Source organism: Coenobita brevimanus, chromosome 63, assembly GCF_032717465.1.
Source record: "Coenobita brevimanus isolate Jiangsu-jjx chromosome 63, ASM3271746v2, whole genome shotgun sequence".
Taxonomy (NCBI): Eukaryota; Metazoa; Arthropoda; class Malacostraca; order Decapoda; family Coenobitidae; genus Coenobita; species Coenobita brevimanus.
Genome location: NC_137016.1, coordinates 4275182 through 4297247, shown reverse-complemented (window position 1 = coordinate 4297247; position 22066 = coordinate 4275182). Strand labels below are relative to the sequence as shown.

The 22066-nt window shown below is 40.3% G+C and overlaps 1 protein-coding gene and 1 non-coding gene across 2 annotated transcripts in view; both read right to left on the bottom strand.

The window, feature by feature from the left end:
- LOC145404282 (protein sax-3-like) overlaps positions 1-22066 on the bottom strand; it is a 72319-nt gene that overhangs the window by 18709 nt on the left and 31544 nt on the right. Inside the window, 4 exon segments of the mRNA XM_080275803.1 lie at positions 2440-2570; positions 5347-5500; positions 6205-6362; positions 8657-8795. Of these exon segments, the coding sequence (XP_080131929.1) occupies positions 2440-2570; positions 5347-5500; positions 6205-6362; positions 8657-8795 (582 nt within the window).
- On the bottom strand, positions 738-854 carry LOC145404551 (5S ribosomal RNA). Its single transcript, XR_013898207.1, has one exon. It is a non-coding gene; the product is annotated as a 5S ribosomal RNA (ribosomal RNA).

The following is a 22066-nucleotide window of genomic DNA, read 5'->3' as shown; positions in this document are numbered from 1 at the left end:
AGGAGAATCAGTCAAAAGTCAAGGTCACCAGCCAAGATCAAAGTTAACCCACGAGCCTATGGGTGAAAAAAAAAAAAAAAAAAAGTAGTTCTGATCTGATTTGGATCCAATTTGGTGGATGAGTGAGGTATTACCGAAGCGTGACCCACTGTCCTTCAGAGACAGCGGCCAAAGATCAAAATCCCACAAGAAGATCTTCATAAACAAATTTTGTATGCTGTAAATTGAACCCTATGTAAAGCATCGGGTTAAAATAAGGACAAAAAAGATATTCGATTTTGAGAACAATTAGTCAAAGGGCAAGGTCACAGAGAAAGATCAAAGTTCAAGGTCAACTGGAAAGAGTCAACTCACACAATCTTGATATAATCTTAACCAAAGTTGGTGGAAGGGTTAATAGGCAAGAATGTCGTAGTTTGATTTTGCGAGTATATCTGCTGAAAGCCAATGTGATGGGCAAAGTCAGATACCTGGTACTTAGATTAGTTGGTGTGGTGTTTCATTCCTTTTTGTATTTATTATTATTATAATAATAATAATATTTATCATTGCTGTTTTTATCAATATTAATTGAAAAACGGTCATAGTGCTGAAAAATTATTATTATTATCATTATTATTCATTCATTCATTGCCAGACGCCATGTATCCTAGACGGGGTGGCCAAGGGCTTAGAGTTAATTGTTTTACAGGGAGGGGCACTAATCCTCCACCAACCCCACTTGACACGTAGGGATGCCAACAGCATCTGGTGTTCCCAGGCGGTCACCCATCCAAGTACTAACCAGACCCACCGTTGCTTAACTTCGCTGATCGGATGGGAAGCGGTGTACTCAACGTGGTATGGCCTTATTATTATTATTATTATTATTATTATTATTATTATTATTATTATTATTATTATTATTATTATTATTATTATTATTATTATTATTATTATTATTATTATTATTATTATTTTTATTATTATTATTATTATTATAAGAAATGAATAAACAATGTATTATGCTCAGCCAAAATAAGCCGTTTATTGCCTGAACACTGGGGTTCTTGGCCTTAAGGAAGAAATATGGTGTAAGATGACCCTATAGATTTAATTTTATATGTATCACTTAGTATTCGGAAAGAATCTAAACGTATTGAAAAAATTTTCAACTCAAATCTTTGTGAATGTGGGTCATATCCCTGGGGAACAGCCTAGCATTCAATTAGGTACAGGAAAGATTGTTGGAGCCGACCTCGGGGTTCTAGTCTAGCCCAGTTCTCTCCTAGTTTCAGCGGATGACTCAGAGATCAACGTTTTAAGAGGGGCGGCCCCTGCTGCAACCAGTGTCCACCAAAATCAAATAAAGATGGATTTGCCTTAAAATGCTTGGATTAATTGCACTGTACAGTACGGAGGTCATAGACAAGGGGAGGGTCCGATATAATATGACTCACTTTAAGTATACCATACTCCCAATAACAGTACCAGCTAATTCTTGAATAAAACAATATGACTGAAAAAGAACAAGTGAATACTGAATAAAGCAGAGAAGCTGAAATAACACAGTTGTGTAATTAGGAGGGTAATTGATGCAACACAATTGTGAAGCAGAATGAAAAGAGTTTAGTCTACAGAGAAGCTGAAAATATACTAGACAATGAGATTTGTGTTTAGAAGAAGGACGAATTGTGTTTAGCCATTAGTCAGGTGATATTCGAGTGGAAAACTGGCGAATGCAGATAAAAAAAAGAATGTTTTATTTTGCCCAGTAAAAACATAAGAGAATAACTTAAAATCCAAAATTTGTTCACTTCCTTATATGAAAATGCTAATAGGGGAGGAAGACGAGCGGAGACTTACACCAGTATATATGTTTGACTAATTTTTATTTTACCATCGTGAAGAAGAATAATGAAATCCTCGAAGACAGGAAGAATGATGGAATAAGACAGGGTAATCACACTGTATTTTGGAAGAAAACATTACTCTTACAAGAAGTCATGAGCTAATCTCGAACATAATAAAACTATTGTAGACAAACTTGGGTACTAGAATCTGTGTATGAAGTTACTAAGTACAAAAGAATGAGGATATGTTAAGATAACTGTATGGACACATTGTTTACTAAGATTAAAACTCTCACAAGGAACGAGAGATAATTCCTCGGGTTAGTATCACCGTCTAGACAGAAACAGAAAAAAAGAATCCATCGAAATGCATGGGTTAATGGACGTTATCTGGATGTCTTCAGGTATAAGACGACCTTCCCGAGTTGGATAACGTAATGTGGACGTAGACTGACTAAACCAAAGGAAAGGAGATCATGGTCTTCAAGGGGTTAATTAATTTCAGGAAAAGAATGTGGTGATAAAACTAATGATACAGTAAATGTTAGTGATGATAAAAGAAAGTCTGGCGATACTGTTACTGTAATATAAGTAATATGTGACTTACCCAAGACTGTGAGTGTTGCAGGCTGGGTGTCCCTGTGGCCGAAGACATTCCTGGCACGACACACATACTGGCCTGAGTCTGACACCCTCACCCCACTGATCACCAAGTTACCTCCATCCACCACACGGTACCTGCAACACACACACACACACACACACACACACACACACACACACACACACACACACACACACACACAGGATTAATCATTTCAGCCGAGGGATATCTGTTTTATGTTTTAGTTTTGGCCAGACGGTTTTATTCAGACCAGGATGGATCTTTCGAAACTGAGGGGTTAAACAAAGCCTTAATTTTACTTTCCCTACTGTAAATCTTGCCTGGCTGAAATAAAAAAGACTTCATGAGACTCAAGTGTGATAAATACGACTCGCAATTTTTAAAGGATGGAATGACATTGCAAGAGTCTATAATATCTTCCATATCTGTATAATAAGAGCAGACGTGTGTGTGTGTGTGTGTGTGTGTGTGTGTGTGTGTGTGTGTGAGAGAGAGAGAGAGAGAGAGAGAGAGAGAGAGAGAGAGAGAGAGAGAGAGAGAGAGAGAGAGAGAGAGAGAGAGAGAGATGTAGTGGACGGGTGGACGAAGTGGGCAGGGGAGGGGTGGACGAGCATTGGGACATTGGATGAGTGGGTCGATTGGTCTGTAGGTGGATGGATGGACAGACAATGGAAAGGGGTGGGAGGGTGGGGAATAGGCTTGGGTGGATTGGCAGGGAATGGGCTGGGGTGCGATGATGGAAGGCTGTTGTGAGTAGCTGTGTGACTGGTCGTGTGGGTGGAAGGAAAATTGATCCACGGGGGATTAGGTTCATAGAGTGACTAGGACCACGGTAGGAACAGATGCATGTGGGAAAATACGAGGAGATCCATGGGGAATAGGTTCCTGGGCATATACGTATGCTGTTGGTTAAAAAGAGGTTCACGGAAGAAAGTACGTCCATATGCAGATTCCATTTCTCCAACGGAACAAAATAGATCCATTAGTGAAAGTACGTCAATGGTTCAGACAGGTTCATGGTGGAAAATATGTTCACGGTTTATTGGGGAAAGAGGTCCATGGGTAAAATAGGTCCATGGGAAAAGCAGGTCCATGGGAAGAAGAAGTCTACTAGGTCCCTATGGAAACTACCTCCATGGGACATAACAGGTCCACTGGGTAAAATAAGTCTTAGGAGGAAAATATGTCCAGAAGGAAACTTTGTCGAAGTGATTACAGGTCACTGGGACAAAATATGTGGGTGAAGGGTTGATATCGAAGGGCGTGTAGTTAGCTGGAGACGGGTTTATGTGCTAGTTTCTTTAACAGGTTCACACTCTCCACTAATGCCTATATATCTTAAGTCACAAGCTACGGCAAAAAACTGATCGTGATATTTTTTTTTTCTAATTTCAGCCACACTTTTCTTTTTCCGGGTTACAGATGTCGATGTTCTGAATAAACCTTAAATGGAATCAGTAGAGAAGCAGAAGGAGAGGCACGTCCAGAAACATAGTTTTGCCCTAACTCTGTGGTAAAATTCAAATGGATTAGACTTGGTTCTTTAAGACTGTCAGGAAGGCGTGCCGAAATCCTAATGATATCCTGTCTAACTATGAATTCCTTCACTTGGAGGACGCTTTATTATTTATTTTGGTTACCACAGGACTTAGTCATTTGGCGAAGAAAGGTCTCCACAAATGCAAAGGGCTCTTGACAACAGGCCAAAGGTCAAAGTCACGGGGTTCGGTAAAAACTGACACAGAAAGGTTAATTTAAAACAGTTTTCTATCTTAGTTTAAACTAAACCGAGGCGGAGGAAAGAGGGTAAAGCATGTACTAAAGCGTTCAATTTCGAGAACAATCAAAGATCAAGGCCACAAGACAAGGTCAAAGTTCGATCCGTGTCTGAACAAAATATTGCAGTTTTGATCTAATTTGATGAGTATACTGACGATCAACCAAGACACTGACGTACTGTTTTGCTGAAAAATAACATAAAGGTCAAAGTAACATTGCAATTTCATATTTGTTTTAATCTGATTTAAACTTTGTGGAAGGCACCAGGGTTAGAGAGAGATAAAGAATTTTAATTTTGAAAAGAATCAAAGGTCAAGATTACAGGTCACCAAAGTACGTCAAAGGTTATGGGGCATATTTTGATTGGAAGGGATTCGGGGCAGAATGAATAATTATATTCTGCGAACAGTAGGTCGATCAAAATTGGTGAAAGGCCAAGATCACGGCATGTTTTGATCAGGTATGATTAAACTTTGGTAAAGGTTTAGGTCAAAATGGATAAAGTAATTATATTCCGAGAGCTGTTGGTTGAAGGTCAAGGTCACAGGTCAAAGCCAAATTGTCTGCCCTTACGTGAACTGGTGTGCTACGGTGTTGTCTACCTCTTTGCTCCTTTTGTTTCTTTACTTTGGTTAATTATCATTAAATAAATGTCACATTAATACAAACTCTGGGACTGAATAGATCAATAATTTAGAGGTCTGTAATCTCATCGCACTTGTTAAAAGCTAAACACATGTAACTTCTGAACAGAACTGTACACCCAGCACGGGCAGTAACGCTCCCCTGGGGTTCCATGAATATGAAGATGGCCGAATTCCTTGGACACAAATGTATTTTTGATACTGGTGCTTTATATTCATGAATCATGATGTTTTAGGTAATTTCATTTACTAAAAGTTTTCAAGGAGCACATGCATCACAAGATGGCCCATATATTAATGTTTCGTCGTGTTTCCGAACGTTCAGTGCGGTAACAAATAAATAAATATATATATATATATATATATATATATATATATATATATATATATATATATATATATATATATATATATATATATATATATATATATATATATATATCCATGAATCCTGTGTGAGACATACCTGTGATGGGTGGCGGGGTCCAACATCACACCATCCTTGAGCCACGACACCACTGGCTCTGGGTTGCCTCGTGGGGGCAGACACTCCAACAACGCGGTCTCACCCTCAGCCACTCTTGTCGCTGAAGGCTGTAGTCGGAAGTCGTCTCGCAGAACTAACGTAAACATTTCACAAGAGCATTATCTCCTTCAGTACAAGACGTGTTTCCTTACAATAACAGAACATAAGAACATATCATTGTGCTGTTGATGCAGATTGCTACTCTTTCCTTAACCACAAGAGGGTCCTTCCTTGTATAAATAAAACTGTGTGGAGGATTAGGGAACAAGTTGAAATCAGGCGTCATCTATTGTATAAAACATGCTCTCTCTCTCTCTCTCTCTCTCTCTCTCTCTCTCTCGTGTGTGTGTGTGTGTGTGTGTGTGTGTGTGTGTGTGTGTGTGTGTGTGTGTGTGTGTGTGTGTGTTTGCAGGTACCATGTTGCAGGCTCGGTGGAGTGTGTGGGTGGGAAGGATGAGTGGGTGGGGTGGAGTGGCATACAATATTGCTCTGGCTCACAGTACGGGAGATGATAATATTGCAGATCTACACACACGAGAATCACTTGGTACCCCTTCACCCTCCCCCCATCTCTCTCTCTCTCTCTCTCTCTCTCGCATTTAAACTACGGGAGAAGTCGTTGGTATGGGAGTAAATGAAGATTATGTTACCTAAGGGCCAAGCGTAAAAAGGTCTCCCCTACTATGAAGACCAGTCAAATGAGACTAAAAAATATAAAAGACGTCTTGGTAGTAAAGGAGTTAAGTAAACAGGCTTTCACAACTGTTAATTACTGTGCGCTAAGGGGGTACTACAGACCAGCAATCTCGAGGGTGGCGTTCCTACTGGTGACCTGACCGGCGGTGTTGGAGGCCATGCACCAGTACACCCCTGCATCGCTGTCCTTCTTGGTGTGCAGTACCTTAAGGAAGAACAGCCCACCAGTACCCAGTTGCACATGGCGACCCTTGTGCAGTCTGTGAGGGCGGGATGGAGGCATCATTAAGTTATAAAGTAGTAGGGCAGCGTAATTATATTCACTGATACTCACATTTAACGTGCATCTCGGATAATACTTTACTACTTTAGGGAAGTAATATTAAATTAGTCATTTTCATCTCTAGTATCATGATTAACAACACCTTGTTACAGTAGGAAACCATCTTTACAATCATCACAGTCATCACCAGTGTATGAAAAAACACTTGTTTCCGGAAGAAAAAACGTCATCATCATCACAACTATAGTCATTATCCTCATAACTATCACCATACTCACCATCACCACAATACGATCAATACCATTCTCATTATATTAATATCTATCTATCTATCTATCTATCTATAACATCTATCTATCTATCTATCTATCTATATATAATCATCCACTCACTTGATACAGTACTGCCTACTTCTTCCTCCACCTTTATCAATCTTTTTCTGTGTCTGCGTTCCTCTTCCTAATACCTTCCATCTTTCCTATTACTTCTTATTGTTTTTTTTTTTCAAGTGGCTTTCCACTGAGTGACAAGGCTAATGGTTTCCTGTAGGCCAGGAAACCATTTACAGCGCTGGGTGGTAACCATATAACCATTCCACACGTGTTCCATACGTGCCAACATGTGGGTTGGTGGAGGATTAGTGTCCTTCCTCGTGAAACAACAAACTCATACAAACGACCACTTCTCATGGGATTATGGTGTCTGGCTATATATAGACATAGACAGACAGACAGACAGACAGACAGACAGACAGACACACACACACACACACACACACACACACACACACACACACACACACATATATATATATATATATATATATATATATTATATATATATATATATATATATATATATACAGTATATATATATATATATATATTATATATATATATATATATATATATATATATATATATATATATATACAGTATATATGAGCCTCTGTGGTACAGTGATAGAGTGCGATCTCATACATGGGAGAACGAGGGTTCGCTCCCCGCCAAGGTAATAAACTCTGGGAGTGTTCACCCGGCCACGTACTGCTTTGGCGGACATAATGGGTGCTGTGGTTCAACCAGTGTCGCATACTATAGAGTATGTTTGCACCCAGTCGGCCTGCGCGGGCAATTACGCTTGATTCACATACTACACACACATCCAAAGCCACTCCAACATTACAATCACACTGACATGCACTTCTCACCCGACATACAATCTCTACCAGACAGCCTAAGCCACTTGGTAGAGATTTATTGGCAGTATCGTCCTCATCTCGGTCGGGATAGATTGATCATATATATATATATATATATATATATATATATATATTGCAATGTCACATAACAAAAGAAAACGCTGTCATTGTATTTTCCATTAAACAGAAAAAACAAGGTACATACGTCTATCTGTCCATCTATAGCCAGGCGCCTTAATCCTGTAAGGGGTGGCTACAAACAAATCACCTCCATGTCGTTCTGTCTTCTGGTAGTTGGCTACCCACTCTCTGATTTAGCCCCCTTTCTGAAGTCTCTCTCTATTCTATCCCTCTATTTAATTCCTTGTTCCCCCTCTCCCCTACACCTCACTTTCATACACTCTTCCAGTCAGCCACTTACTGTCCATCCTCTCAACATGGCTAAGCATCAACGATTATTTCTTTTAACGTTGTCAGTCATAGTAACCTTATTTTTGCCACTGTCTATTTCATTCATTTAAGATGAACTGCCAAGTCACACCGTGGACACAAAGAGGTAAAGAGTTGCTATATGTCACTGTGAATACCTAAAGGCAGTACAGACAGCATGCAAGTTATACTGTACAGTACTTTAGAGCAGGTGTATTTTTATGTAATATTAATACAAAAGTACTAGAATTTTTAGATATGCAATGGCAACATATTTTTATTGCATTACTGTGCTTGCCATATTCCTAAACTTTACCGATATTTTTTATGCGTTTATTTCCTGGAGCTCCCAACAAGCTCAAGGCCTGAAATCAGCCTGCATGTAAATCCACCCCAGACCAGAAGGTTTTATAGGGTAAGGGAACCGTGAATCTCTTGCGAAATAGGGTTTAAGCTACATATCTTCTCTCATGATGGGTAGATATTAAATCATAAACCTTCATCTGAGTCAGAGAACCATTTAATTAGCATTCAGGTCCAAAACCATTATTCTAAATCAGCTACACACTACATACACAATACTCAGTTTCCTGTGCAACACTGTTGTAAATGAATGAGGGGCTAATAATGCATGAACTTACATAAATTTGTGTCCGTCCTTGTACCATACAATCTCCGGGTCTGGCCTGCCCACGGCGTGACAGTTGAGGGTGGCTGGCTCGTTCTTGGCCACCAGCAGGTCCGCCGGGTGTTCTGTTATCACTGGCGCCCTCAACTGACCTGCAACTACACAAGCAGTTAATAGTTTAGGCGTTGCAGGTCAAGATGCAAACTTTCTTACAATATGAACAATTAAACATATGTACTTATGTTTTTATACTCGACAGCTATATTAGATCCTGGATACGTGTCGAGGTGTAGCTTTTTATTTGTTCGGCATTTATATGATTTAACTTAAGTTAGACATGTGTGGAGAAACAAATGGGATGAATGCAAAAACAATGGGATGAATGGAGTCACTAGAAATGCACAGAAAAGCAGGTACAGAGTAGAAGCATGTGTGAATGGCGTGATCACGTCTTTGTATAAAACGGTGTAGGAGACGGTTGTACAGAGAAAAAGATGTGAGAGGCACTGCAAAGAAAGCCAGGTGAGAAGTTAAAGCCAGGTGAGAAGTTAAAGTACTGACTACCAGTAGATGCAGGAAAGAAAATGTGTGTATCAAATGCCAGGAACGAGAGTGTGGAGAACCAGGACCCAGGACAACAAAAATATGTATGTCTATACGGAAGGAAACGCAAACAACCTATTTTAAATACCACCATGAAAAGGCTATTGTACACGGCCCGTAGATACGGAGGCATGGTGTGTGTGTGTGTGTGTGTGTGTGTGTGTGTGTGTGTGTGTGTGTGTGTGTGTGTGTGTGTGTGTGTGTGTGTGTGTGTGTGTATCACTTTGGCTAAGCCAAAATATTCAGTCGGCCAACTATTCCGCACAAATAAAAGTACGCAGATAAATCCATCGGTCTTTGGAATCAGTTTTCGAGCTATCATCATGCTCAAACACCAGACTCCGAAACTAAGTGTAATAAAGTCTTTATTTTCCAACGGCCCAGTCTAGCTGGCGTCACGTGAAATAAGTTAAAGTAATATTTCAAACAGATATTTGCATACTGGTATACAATCACCCTGAGTACTTTTTAGACATGATATGACCCCAGATGACCACCCGTCAAGGGGGGGACTGCCCCTAGAAGGAACAGTGCCATAATTTTTGCGCAGGCACACGAAATTTTGCATAGTGGTAGACTTTTACCCGGACCAAAGTTATTATAGAGTGGGATCCCTGGAGACTGCCCCTCCACTTCTCTTGTAAATAAGTATTTCCCTCTTGAAGGAGTAGATGTTGCTATCAAGTGTCCCTTGTCTTTTCTTTTATTGTCTATCTCAGTGCAGATACAATATCTATCTGTCTGTCTCTCTGGATATGTATTGTGTGATACTGTATCCTTCAAGGGAGAGCTTCGATAAAGGATTTCCATTTACTTCTGCCCGTAATTAATCACATGCTGGTATTTGCGTTGTGCCGGCATTACCCAGTGGAACTATCAACACACACAATCGTCAGAACAACACTCGAAATGGGTCATAATTTTCCTGAACTATGTAGTTATGAACAAATGAATCCTATAGCAAAATCAAGCCACCTCAGTTACTCTTGTATCGATGGTTGGGTCGTATCAGTCATGTTAACAGCCTGGTACTGTAGAAGAGGGTCGCTTTCACTTGACAGCACAGAAATAACCATGTGGATCCTCTGCCCAGTTGTACCAAAGTCCCTCAACTTCCTCCCTACCCCACGAAAAGAGGACGGTGAACTATAGAAGAAGGGCAACTTCGTTTATTCTTCCGGTAGTTTCACATTCTAGCACCTTCATCCTCCAGCACCCGCAGTTTCAGCACCACATTTTCCAGCACCAACAATTTCCATCGTCCACACTTACAGCACCGATATATCCAGCAGAAACATTTTCCAGCACCAATCCTGCAACACCAATTCTTTCCAGCACCAACACTTTCCAGCACTAACACTTTAAAATGCCCATGCTTTCAACATTAGCACTTGTAGCACATATCTATCCAGTACCAACAATTTCCAGCACCTACATTTCTAGAACCCATACTTCTGGCGTCAACGTTTTCCACTGCCAACACTTTCCAGCAGCCACACCTTCTAGCGCATACACTTTTCAACACCCACACTTTCTAACATTAAATTCTACTGCTCACAGTTGACAAACTCATATCTTCCAGAACCTACTGATTCTATTGCTCAGTCTTTCAGCACTCACAACGGCCGTCATCCTCAATTTTCACCATCCATTTATTCTAGTACCTATCTCCCAAGTTCCCACACTCTCCAACATACTAAGGTCACCAACACTCTCACGCTCACCAAAACAAATACTCCATCTCAGTGCAGCGCTCCTTCAGAATTCGTCCCTGCTACACTCTCAGTCCATCCATCCTCCTTCTCAACGGCAGATCATCTAAATCCATCTTGTACTCGGTTTTTACCTAACGAAACTGGCACCACTCCAAACCTAAATACTACTGCGTGGTTACATGGAATTCAACAAGATTAGTTATGAAGCAGGACTGAGTCTCCTTGGTAAAATGTCAAATGGACGACACTGGACCATCATTTGAAATGAAAGAGGTCAGGGACCTTGCAAGGTAGGAAAAAAAAATATGCTATAGTAGTTCTACCTTTATTATTACGAACCTCATCCACCACCTCAGCACTCTCCCTGGCAGTTCTGTATCTTTCACTCCATCAACCTCCAGGCCACCCAACCACTCCCTGGCACCTTCACCAACCCCTCCATCAACGCCACCACTACAAGTATGCAGAAGCTGAATCAATACGGGAAGTTCTTCACGCTGATTACCCCCGTGCATCAGGCGTCAGCTGAGATTGTAAATACAGAGTGTTTGTCAGTCAACACTACCTGATATTTACCCATCCTTAATGCTGACTAACTCACCAACCCGGGAAACTCTGAGGCCGTCATTCATCAGTGATTAATGGGGCTTTGAACTGAGATTCAATTACAATAAATTTTCTCTAGAAATTAAAATTATTTTTCAAGCTAGAACAATGGACATTCGTAGATTCTGCCCTCTTCCTCATTTGTCCTTCTTGCAAAGGAAGAGGAACAAGACACACACACACACACACACACACACACACACACACATATATATATATATATATATATATATATACAGAGAGAGAGAGAGAGAGAGAGAGAGAGAGAGAGAGAGAGAGAGAGAGAGAGAGAGAGAGAGAGAGAGAGAGAGAGAGAGAGAGAGAGAATGAATCATCATAAGCCATTGCAATTTCACTGCAGAACAGCCCTCCGCCTACCTTTTCTACGAATTGCTTGACTTAGCCAATTTCTGCCAAGATCTGCCTGCAAACTTCTGTCTCATCTCTCCATCTCTGTCTGGCCTTTTTCTGCTATGCTTGCAATCTCTTGAAGCCCAGTCAGTATATATATATATATATATATATATATATATATATATATATATATATATGTGTGTGTGTGTGTGTGTGTGTGTGTTGGGAACGGAGGGAATGGGGAGCATCTCGTATTCAAAGGATGACCTAGCTTAAGCTCTACCCAAAACTGGTGAGGGCGTATTGACGCTGTGAAAGACTTGTTATTTAACACCACAGACAGACATGGCCGAGCAAACACAAGTATCCATCAGTTTCACAAACACTCTTAACGTTTTCTGCACACAGTGTTCGTTTTAATCCCTTCAGCTTGAGGACACTTATTTACTAAGGTCATGTAACTTATGATTCCTATTATAATTACTGAAGGCGATATTTAATCCCTCCAGTTTAAAAAATCTCTCCAAAGGTGAATAAATCGTCTTACTAAAGATTTTCACTATTTTTTTCTCCCCATCACAAACTTCGCTTAATTATCAAAAATTTTGTGGTGGACAGGAAGGTTCAATATTTATCACCTGCCTGAGATGAGCTTTATAAAATAGCCCGAGCAGGTGGGAAGGTGAGGGCATGCTGAGGCAGACAGGCTTTACACGCATACTACCTCACTCACAAGCAGTCAAACACACTTGCCTACACACACACCACACACGTTGGATATTTTACCTCACTCATATGCACCAACAGTTTCCTATATACGTAACCACACACTCTTCTACACACGCTCAATACCTTACTCACACAATTATCCACACACACTCTTACCTAGACACGCAGTACACGGTCAATACTTCACTCACACATGCAACCACACACACTTTCCTGCATAAGCAACCTCCCACACGTACCTATACATGCAATCACACACAATTACTTACACAAGCAACCTCCCACACTTGCCTACACACACACACACACACACACACACAGTCGCACAGCCTGCATTAGGACACACATGTTTGAGGTATAAACATGAGAGAAGACACATAAAGAGCCATGAAGGGTGTACAAACAGAGTGTTCGGGAGTAACTTTGGGAAAAGATAAATGAGGGAGATCTAAGGAAAAAAAAAAATGCTATATCAAATGAAACCGGAACTACGGAGCTACGATTACTGATGACCTTATGGGTGAATTATAAGGGAGACAATTTTTGCCCACAAGGTAATCAATGTTGTTCCTTAGCTCGTAGCGACTGAGATTTGGACTTATGTTAATTTTCTTGCTTAGAATTACCTTGTCTGTCATTTCCCAAAGTTAAGCCATTTCCTTCCGGGATACCCTATATAAATACACACACACACACATCTATATAACTATATCTATCTATAAATACAGATATAGATATAAAAACACCCATGTGCATTCGGAAACCACCCGGGTCGGAGCCAGAGATTAGGACCTGGTCGTTTCTGGACGGCGGCCCTCTCTGACAATCACGCAATCCACGCACGTACACACAAATTATAAATCCTCCGATGCTTAGCTATCTCTGTCATGTTCTGCTCTTCTTTCTCTGTATCTTAGAAAAAATCAATATATGGGTACATAAGTGACAATAAATACTAATATAATACTGTTTTCTTTTTTATTGCATACTTTTCTCATTATAGTCACAAAAATGGACGTGAGAGAAAACGCCCACACACTGGCGTTACGATATGAAGATCTGAAGCACCGCCATACAAGTGAGCGACCTGACGTCATGGGTAGAAGGCCTGTCGTTTCAGAGTGGATGCGGTTATCATCCTTCTTGCTTGGAAATAAAGATGGATGTTGTGAGGGAAACAACGTACTCCGGGGCGATGCTGAGAAAGACGGGTGGGTGAACCGTCTCCGACGGTAAATGATAAATTATTTTCATGAAAGAACTACTAAGAATTATGTTTGATCTTATATAACACACACACATACACACACACACACCCACCCACCCACACACACACACACACACACACACACACACACACACACACACACACACATTGTAACGTTGTGTGATTCGTTGGATGATGTGGGGTTGCTTCTTTGAATCTTAGTACTGAAATTACAGTCTTTTCCTTCCTTTCCATGATTTACAAATATAAGTGTAAGGTAAAACGCGCAGTATTAAGTAAAAAACTATCAAACGTAGTAAAGCGAGCATAACATGATACTGACAGCGATGACCTGAAGGAATCTTAACTTGTGTGTTCGTGTTTGTTGCTCGTGAGACTTATGTGCATCTGTATAAAGAGGTCAACTGAAAAGTGGCTGATTCACAATATAATATAACGTTTCTAAGACATATGGTTACATTATATACATATTTTCACGCAGTTACGCAGATGAAGAGAATAAATGATATAGGTCTGTGTGGTGTGGTGGAGGCATCGTTTTCTGCCATTCTGCTCAGACGGATGTATGAGCTGACTGTTTCCTACACGAACTAATTATGTATTTAATCGTATCTGCATCTGGTGACGCCTGACGATTCAAAAGAAGACATGATTACAAAAAGTCACTTACTTATCTCGCTTGCACACACGCACACACACACACACACACACACACACACACACACACACACACACACACACACACATCATTTATATGAACAGGCACTCGTGTCCTTTAGATATGTATGAATGGACATACTTGTGCAAGTCTGAAAGCATTCACACACACACACACACACACACACACACACACACACACACACACACACACACACACACACACACACACACAGGAAGGAAAGTGTGAGACAGAGGGAGGGCTGGTGCTTCCTGGGTTGCCACTCACGGGATACTGCACTGGCCCACATCCATAAAGAGGGAGGAGAGGTGGAGGAAAGGAGGGAGGTGAGAAGAAAGGATGGTTGAAATGAGGCCAAACCAAGCTGACCCGATATGACCTTGACTTTTTACCCCTTGACCATGCTGTCCTAATCAGTTATTATCCCTTCATACTGCATCACTGACAGAAGTTATCATCAGAATCCATTGAGGGTTCAGGAGATATCGTGCCCACACCCATATGATCCTGACCTTTGACCCCTTGACCTAGCTGACTTAATCTGTTCATTGTCCTTTTATACTGTATCACAGACAAAAGTTTAGTCGAAATCCGTCGAGGGATTCAGGAGATATCTAGTCCACAATCTAAGATGACCCCATATGACCTTGACCTCTCATCCCTTGACACTGATGACCTAATCAGTTCATCACCCCTTCATACTATAACGCTGATAAAATTTTGGTTGAAATTCGTAAAGGGGTTCAGAAGTTATTGCACCCACAAGGATAAACTAAGTAGATTCCATATAACCTTGACTTTTGACCCCTTGACCTTGCTGACCCAATCAGTTCATCATCTTATACAGCATCAATGACAAAAGTTTGACGGAAATCATTCGATGTTTTCACGAGATATCGCACCCAGAAAAGTGTTATGGATACATGGATTCGCGTATGCAGGCACGCACGGAAGGACAAACCAGTCACTTAATGCCTCCTCCACTATACGTGGGAGGATGAATAATAAAGACATTTCCGAGTTGGCCAGTTGTCTAGAGAAAGTCTTAAAGAACAAGTCAACTTTTGCATTAGAGAGGTGAATAGAAAAAGGGGTGTGTGTTGGTAGACAGGTGCTGTGTGCCTACTGTAATGGGCAAGGGCTGTAAAGATATCCTGTGTAGGAATAAAATAATCTGCATACATACTACAAACTAAATTTTTCATGGAGATAATTTGCATCATCATCTCAAAAGAAGATATTAACGCACTCTAAAGGAATAAAGGTGGTGGGGAAGAGGTGGGAGGAAGCTTCATATACGTTCTACAATCGGGTCCCCAAGTGTCCCAGGAATATATTTATAAACTTTCTTCTCCTTAAACTGAGGAAAGGATTATCTATTATTTTACCTTCACTCATACAGCTACCAAACACTTCACAGTCAAACCCGAGTGAACATTAAACTGGGAAATATAAAATAAAATTATTGCTGACGAATATTCACTGTTAAGGAGTCTTATTTATCAAAGGAATTGGTTAACACTCTCAGGTTCTTATGACTCATTCATACCTTGGTAAAACTTTAGGGGTTAGACTAGACAGAATACTAGATTTGTCCCGGCCATGAAAGGGTTAATGGCACTGTATGAACACACTCAGGTTCTATGATTTACCCCCAACAGATGAAAATCGTCTGATATTAACGTAAATAAAATATCCAGAGTTGGTGCGACCATGAGTGTGTTACGATCCATTATAAATACAACCGTACATCACCGACTGACCCAAACGCACTCTGCGCCTTAATCTGCATAAACACTTCCGGTGGTTTAAATGGTTTATGGAGTTATTAGTGTCTGGGATTACCACTAATTGCACTCTTATATTTTTTTGTCATGAAAATTATGACCCATGAGTCTCAGGGAAAGGAAACAGTTGTATAAATCAAATCCTTCATTCTTTCACAACGATAGGACACTGATAGGATAAAATCTTCCTATGCCCCTTGTTCTAAAGAAAAGGAAGTTGTGGATAAAATCGTCTAGTGGTCTCAAAGATATAATAGCCAAGCATAATTGTACTCAAGGATATCATGGACACTTGCAAACTCTTTTATTACAAGAGGTAACCCTGAAGCTGGGCAAAATAACCTTCCTGGTGCCACCTGGAGATTTTTGTTGGTTTAATACAGATCCTGCTGACTTAAGAGGTTACAGTCTTCGTTAACCCTTCTATCCATGACTGTTATTATTATTATTATTATTATTATTATTATTATTATTATTATTATTACTCGCTTAAAGGCCGCCGCCTCCGCACGATGTCAAGGCAATACATATTTTGAATCGAAAGGTAAGAGAAATTTGAATTATCAATGCCGTGAGCGAGATAGAGTGAGGAATTTTCCTTTATTTTTATCCTTCTTGGACACCCCTGAGAGAGAGAGAGAGAGAGAGAGAGAGAGAGAGAGAGAGAGAGAGAGAGAGAGAGAGCGCGTTTCAGTAACGCTAAATTTTAACATGTGAAGTGCAATAATAACAGATTTTCTTGATATTATGCCGTTTACATCGTTGCCTATTTATCTATTTTCTTCACTGACGCAGCTACCATAAATTTTACAACCAGCCAATAGCGTGAATAATGAAGTGGAAATATACATCCACAAATACTTCACTGGAGAAAAATTGTTATGGTGTTTGTTCGCATAATTGAAATGATATAATCTATGACTGAAGTTTTGTTCCCTTAGGCTGTATTCTTCTGGGTATAATAAGGTTTCTAGCACCTCCTCCTCAGCGATCCATTTGTCCATATTAAACTTTGACTCTTGCAAAGAGACGACGACATTTATATTTCATCGCTGCTATCCTTGGGTGATTTTATGGAGTTTATGGATGATGTGGAGGGGTTAGAGGCAGCGTCCATATACTTCACATACAATATATCAGCAGGTAGTAACAAGGGAAAAAAATGTCAGTGTTATCCTGTCGAAAGGGACACTATTTAGTACGGTATACTATATAACGGAAAGTGATAACGAGAGAGGATGAATTAACTTTCAGTAAGAATAAAATCGTCTGAGGGTATAAAAAATAAAGAAAAAGGGGTTATCATAGAGGGGAATATTACAGTGCATTATTGGGGAGTAAATTCATACGTAAAAGAGGTATGAAGCAGTAGGGAGAGTCTTAACTTCATGAGTATACGAAGTTGACTATAAAAACTGCTCATTCGGCCATTCCGGTTCAGTGAGATCCAACTTGCGTCTTTCTGGCCACTTAGATCCACTGCGCCTTCACATCTTCTGAGGCTGTGTCAGAATGACCAATGCCATTCAGTTCAAGGTAGGTCCACTCAGGTAACTTTAAGTCTACTCATGGATCTTCCGTTCCACTTATATCCATTCCGGTCAAGTTAAGTGCATTCTAACTATGATACCTCCTTTCAGCAATGTTCAGACCTAAGCACATCAGTTCAGGTCTTTTTCAGTAAGCTGGTGTAATTTGAGACTCTACAGGATATCTATGGTCAGATCTATTCGGTTTAACCTACAGTAAATCAGGTAATCCCTATCAAGTCGTGTTCGAATAATGCACCGATTTGAGACACTTTTTTTTAATAATTTGTCAGTCAGGTAATTTGGAATCCCTTAATAATCAGCCACAGTGGTTTAGGTCAATATATTCAGATCATGACAATGAAGGTGTTTTCCAAATCCTAGCCTGTCGGTACGATGATATCTTAGGAATTTCTGAAAACATAACTGTATAAATATTGCAATAAAAGTAAAATCAACCAATCATTTAATCAGTCAATCAATCAGTCTCTCTATTTGTATTTATCTACCTATATCTACGGTATCTATATTCTAAACAGGAAAATATTTTCCGTAAGGGGAGATATGTATTATAAATATGCAAATCGATGGCGTCCTACACGAGAACTCCGCAAAATGCACAGAAATAAGAAATACGTGTGTTAAAAATGTTTAAAAATGTATATTATCAAATCAAGGCAAAGGACATTAAAAATCAAGGACAGTTATGAAATCTTTCATTTAATTATTATTTTCATAAATATATTAAAGGCTTCATAGCTGCCCTTCATTGTTAGTGTCCATTGTTTTTATTGATAAACACACATATTTAAACATTTTTACAGTAGCACACGTGTTTCCACTTTCTATGCATACTGCGTTGTTTTCATGTAGGACGCTATGATTAAAAGGTACAGGGGAGAATAACTGAAAGCAAACGTCAATAGACCAAACGGCTCTTTCGAGGATGTTTGGCACAAAAAAAAAGACCATTCATATAATATCTAATTATATGGAAATAAGGATAGCAAAGCTGAGTAGTCATCAGGCTCTGTTGCCATATATAAAACAGCAATTCGGTTGGCTCTGTAGTCACTGAAAAATTTTGTGTTCAGTGGGGAAGCATAAGTAGGTAGAGTGAAAGGGGAAGTAGACTAGACAGGCCGAGATGATGATGCGTGTTACTGAAGGTAGGGCAGGCCCACTGGAGCTACTTTCCGTGACGAAGAACGTTGTATGAGTGCGGCATTCGCCAGAGGAAAAATTGTTTAAGAAATCGTTCGTACGTAGTGGGTGGGGAAAAATGGAGGATGGGGAGGAACAGGTTGGGATGGTGGTAAATAGTGGGACAAATGTGGTGTACCAAATGAAAAAAGTGAAGGAAGCAGTTGTATCATGGGCAGTATGCTAGTAGCGTGGTAAAGGTCTGAATCAAAGTTTTTCTTCGGAGAGTACAACGTCAAGAAAGGAAGAACACACCGCTATTATACACCTGGCGTCTCAGGAAAAGAAAATTATGGGCGTCCCATAATTCTAGAGAACATTTCACGCACTCATTTCTACCACTCTTAAGCATCACTTTGTTAGGCCCAGATATCACAGTAAAAAGGGATTATTACTCCTCCTCTCCCTCACTCTTTTTCCTGCACAGTATATAAACATAACAGTTTCGACATGCTGCTAGAAGTCTGCAAGCACATTTTGTACCATAAACTACAAGCATTGGTGGGACTATGAACACTGGGGCCTCACTGTAGGTGACGTCTGACCAAGGCTTTATCTAATCTTCTCTTCACAGCCGACCACATCTCTCTATTACCCTTCGGTTCTTCCATTGTATCACTGATTTATTACTCCAGCAGACAAGTAACCAATTATAGTCAGGTCTGGTAGAGCTCCGAGCCTCCGCCCCCCAGCAGCGAGGGTAAGCGTGAGTGGTTGTGTGGGTAATGAGAGTGGTCAGGGTACCGTCATCTGCGGTCACCCAGAAGTGTTGGAATGATTTACGGTTCACGGCCCACCATACATCACAGAGCGACCTCAGCACTAAAAGTATTCAGAAAACATTTTCACCTATTTCTCTAATAAAGAAATCTCCATGAGTGAATCGTTATCAGGAGTCAATTTGATTAATCATAAATATATTTTCTTCTTGTTAATATTTACTGGGGGTTGACGGGAATGAAAAGAGCGGAAACACCACAATACTCGAGTTAAATTCCACAGGGCTAAAGGTAAATTTGAACACCTAAAAATTTCGCTATGGAAGATAAGCATTCGAAATCTATCCTCGCTACTGCGAAGAAATAATGGTTATAAGAGGGTTCGTTAATCAAGATTTTCTATAAAATGGCTTAAGTTTTTTAAAATCAATTAATACCTTACTGTTAAAAACTCAAAATCGAAAACTAATATGTTCTTGCAGAAACACAGTAGCTAAATGTAATTCTGAAATTACCTTGTTTCAAACGTTTCTCCTGTAAATAATTCCTTAAGGTACTTATTAACAACCTGAAATTAAAGACTTGAAAACTCCCGTAAGACTTTGATAACTCTTGCTACTGTCTCAATAATTTTAGTTATAGGTTTACTGTAATCATCCAAACGCCATATAACTGTCGGAAAGGATATAATTTATGAGCTCGCTCCGTCCCTCACACTCGAACTTTTAGGGTGAACGATTTTACCTCGCTCTAGCTGGGTGATGAAATGTTGCTTGGCTGAACTGGTGAAAATAATGCATAACAATAGCTGTCTAGACACAACGTAGGCTCAGCAAGTTTTATGAATAAGGAACTAAGTTATGTTCCCTTTCTGCCTCTCCTTTCCGGTCTTACCCTATCTCCCTTCTCTCTCTCAGTCTTCATCTCCCCCCGCTGTGTTTTCAGTCTCCCTCTTCCTCCGTGAGTGTTGGTGGTGCCAATGGCTCTCCTTAAAGCCTCTCGGCTTTCCAAACCTCCCTCTCTAATCCCACCTTCTCCTCACGTGGTTCCCTCCGTGTACTCTAGTCCCTCTTGCTAACTTCCCTCTTTAATCTCTATTTCTTATCCCGTCCATCCCTCCTTCTCCAACCATTCCTCCTGTCGCTCACCTTTTCCTCGTTCTTCAGGCCGTGGTGTGGGACTGCATAAAGTCTCTCCCTCCTGCCACTACGGAAGACGAAGGGCCCTTATGGTCACGCCCAATGTCCGCCTTCCGACCCACAGGTAATAAATAACTCAGGTATGCAAACCGCACCTAAACTCACACATAATTATACGCAACATCTTCATACAGTCACATAAATAACACAGGTATGCGAACTACACCTAGGACTCACCCACATATCGTCAGTTTTCATAGAAGCATATTTCCACTGCTCTCTCCCTTCATTTCTTATATTGCGACACTGCTATGGCTAGAGTATTAAATAAATCAAGAGTGGGAGTAGAAACGAGACTATTACCCTTTTAAGAATGATGACGTCTGGTACATCACATTCTTCCAGGCAAGTTTAATCATATTACGAAAAAAATCTTGAACTGGTGGGGGTAATAACTCCTTCAGTTGGAAAAATCTCTCATAAGCTGAAAAAAGTTGTTCTATGTTATAAAATATACAGATAAAACAGCCTTGGGCTGAAAGGGTTAAGTATTTTTAGAAATATGAACTTGAGAAATAAGTGAAAGATGACGAAGGGAGTCTGCTGGTTTGTGGAGGGAAGAGATGGTGCTTAGTTGGTGTGGCCACTTTATAAACATGGAAAAGAATAGGACGGTGAAAGGGATACCGATATATACAGCACGAGTGAGTCTGGGGGTATGAGGCGGCGTGGAGGGCCAGGAAGGTGTAGGGATATGGTTAGTGAATGTGCATATGAGCACAATACGGAAACTGAGAGAGCACAAGAAATGGCCAATATGTACGGGATGGATATGAACGACTATGGCTGCAGCTCTTTCTTAGAATTTGACAGCCGACCCAAACGGCTGCGTTCCACGGACGCTGTGAAGCGCATTTGTTTTGACTTAACATAGCCCTGTGAGGTTAGACCAAGAATCTCTAGAGATTAAAAAATGAGTGTACGGGGATAAGGCACAATTCAGCAGGCACACTATTAGAGTCCTAATGATGCTTTCATGTTTCCGATTCTAGACCCATATCGCCTCATATATTAGTAGATAAACGTGTGGGATAATGATATGATGATGATGATGATGATGTATTAATGAAGA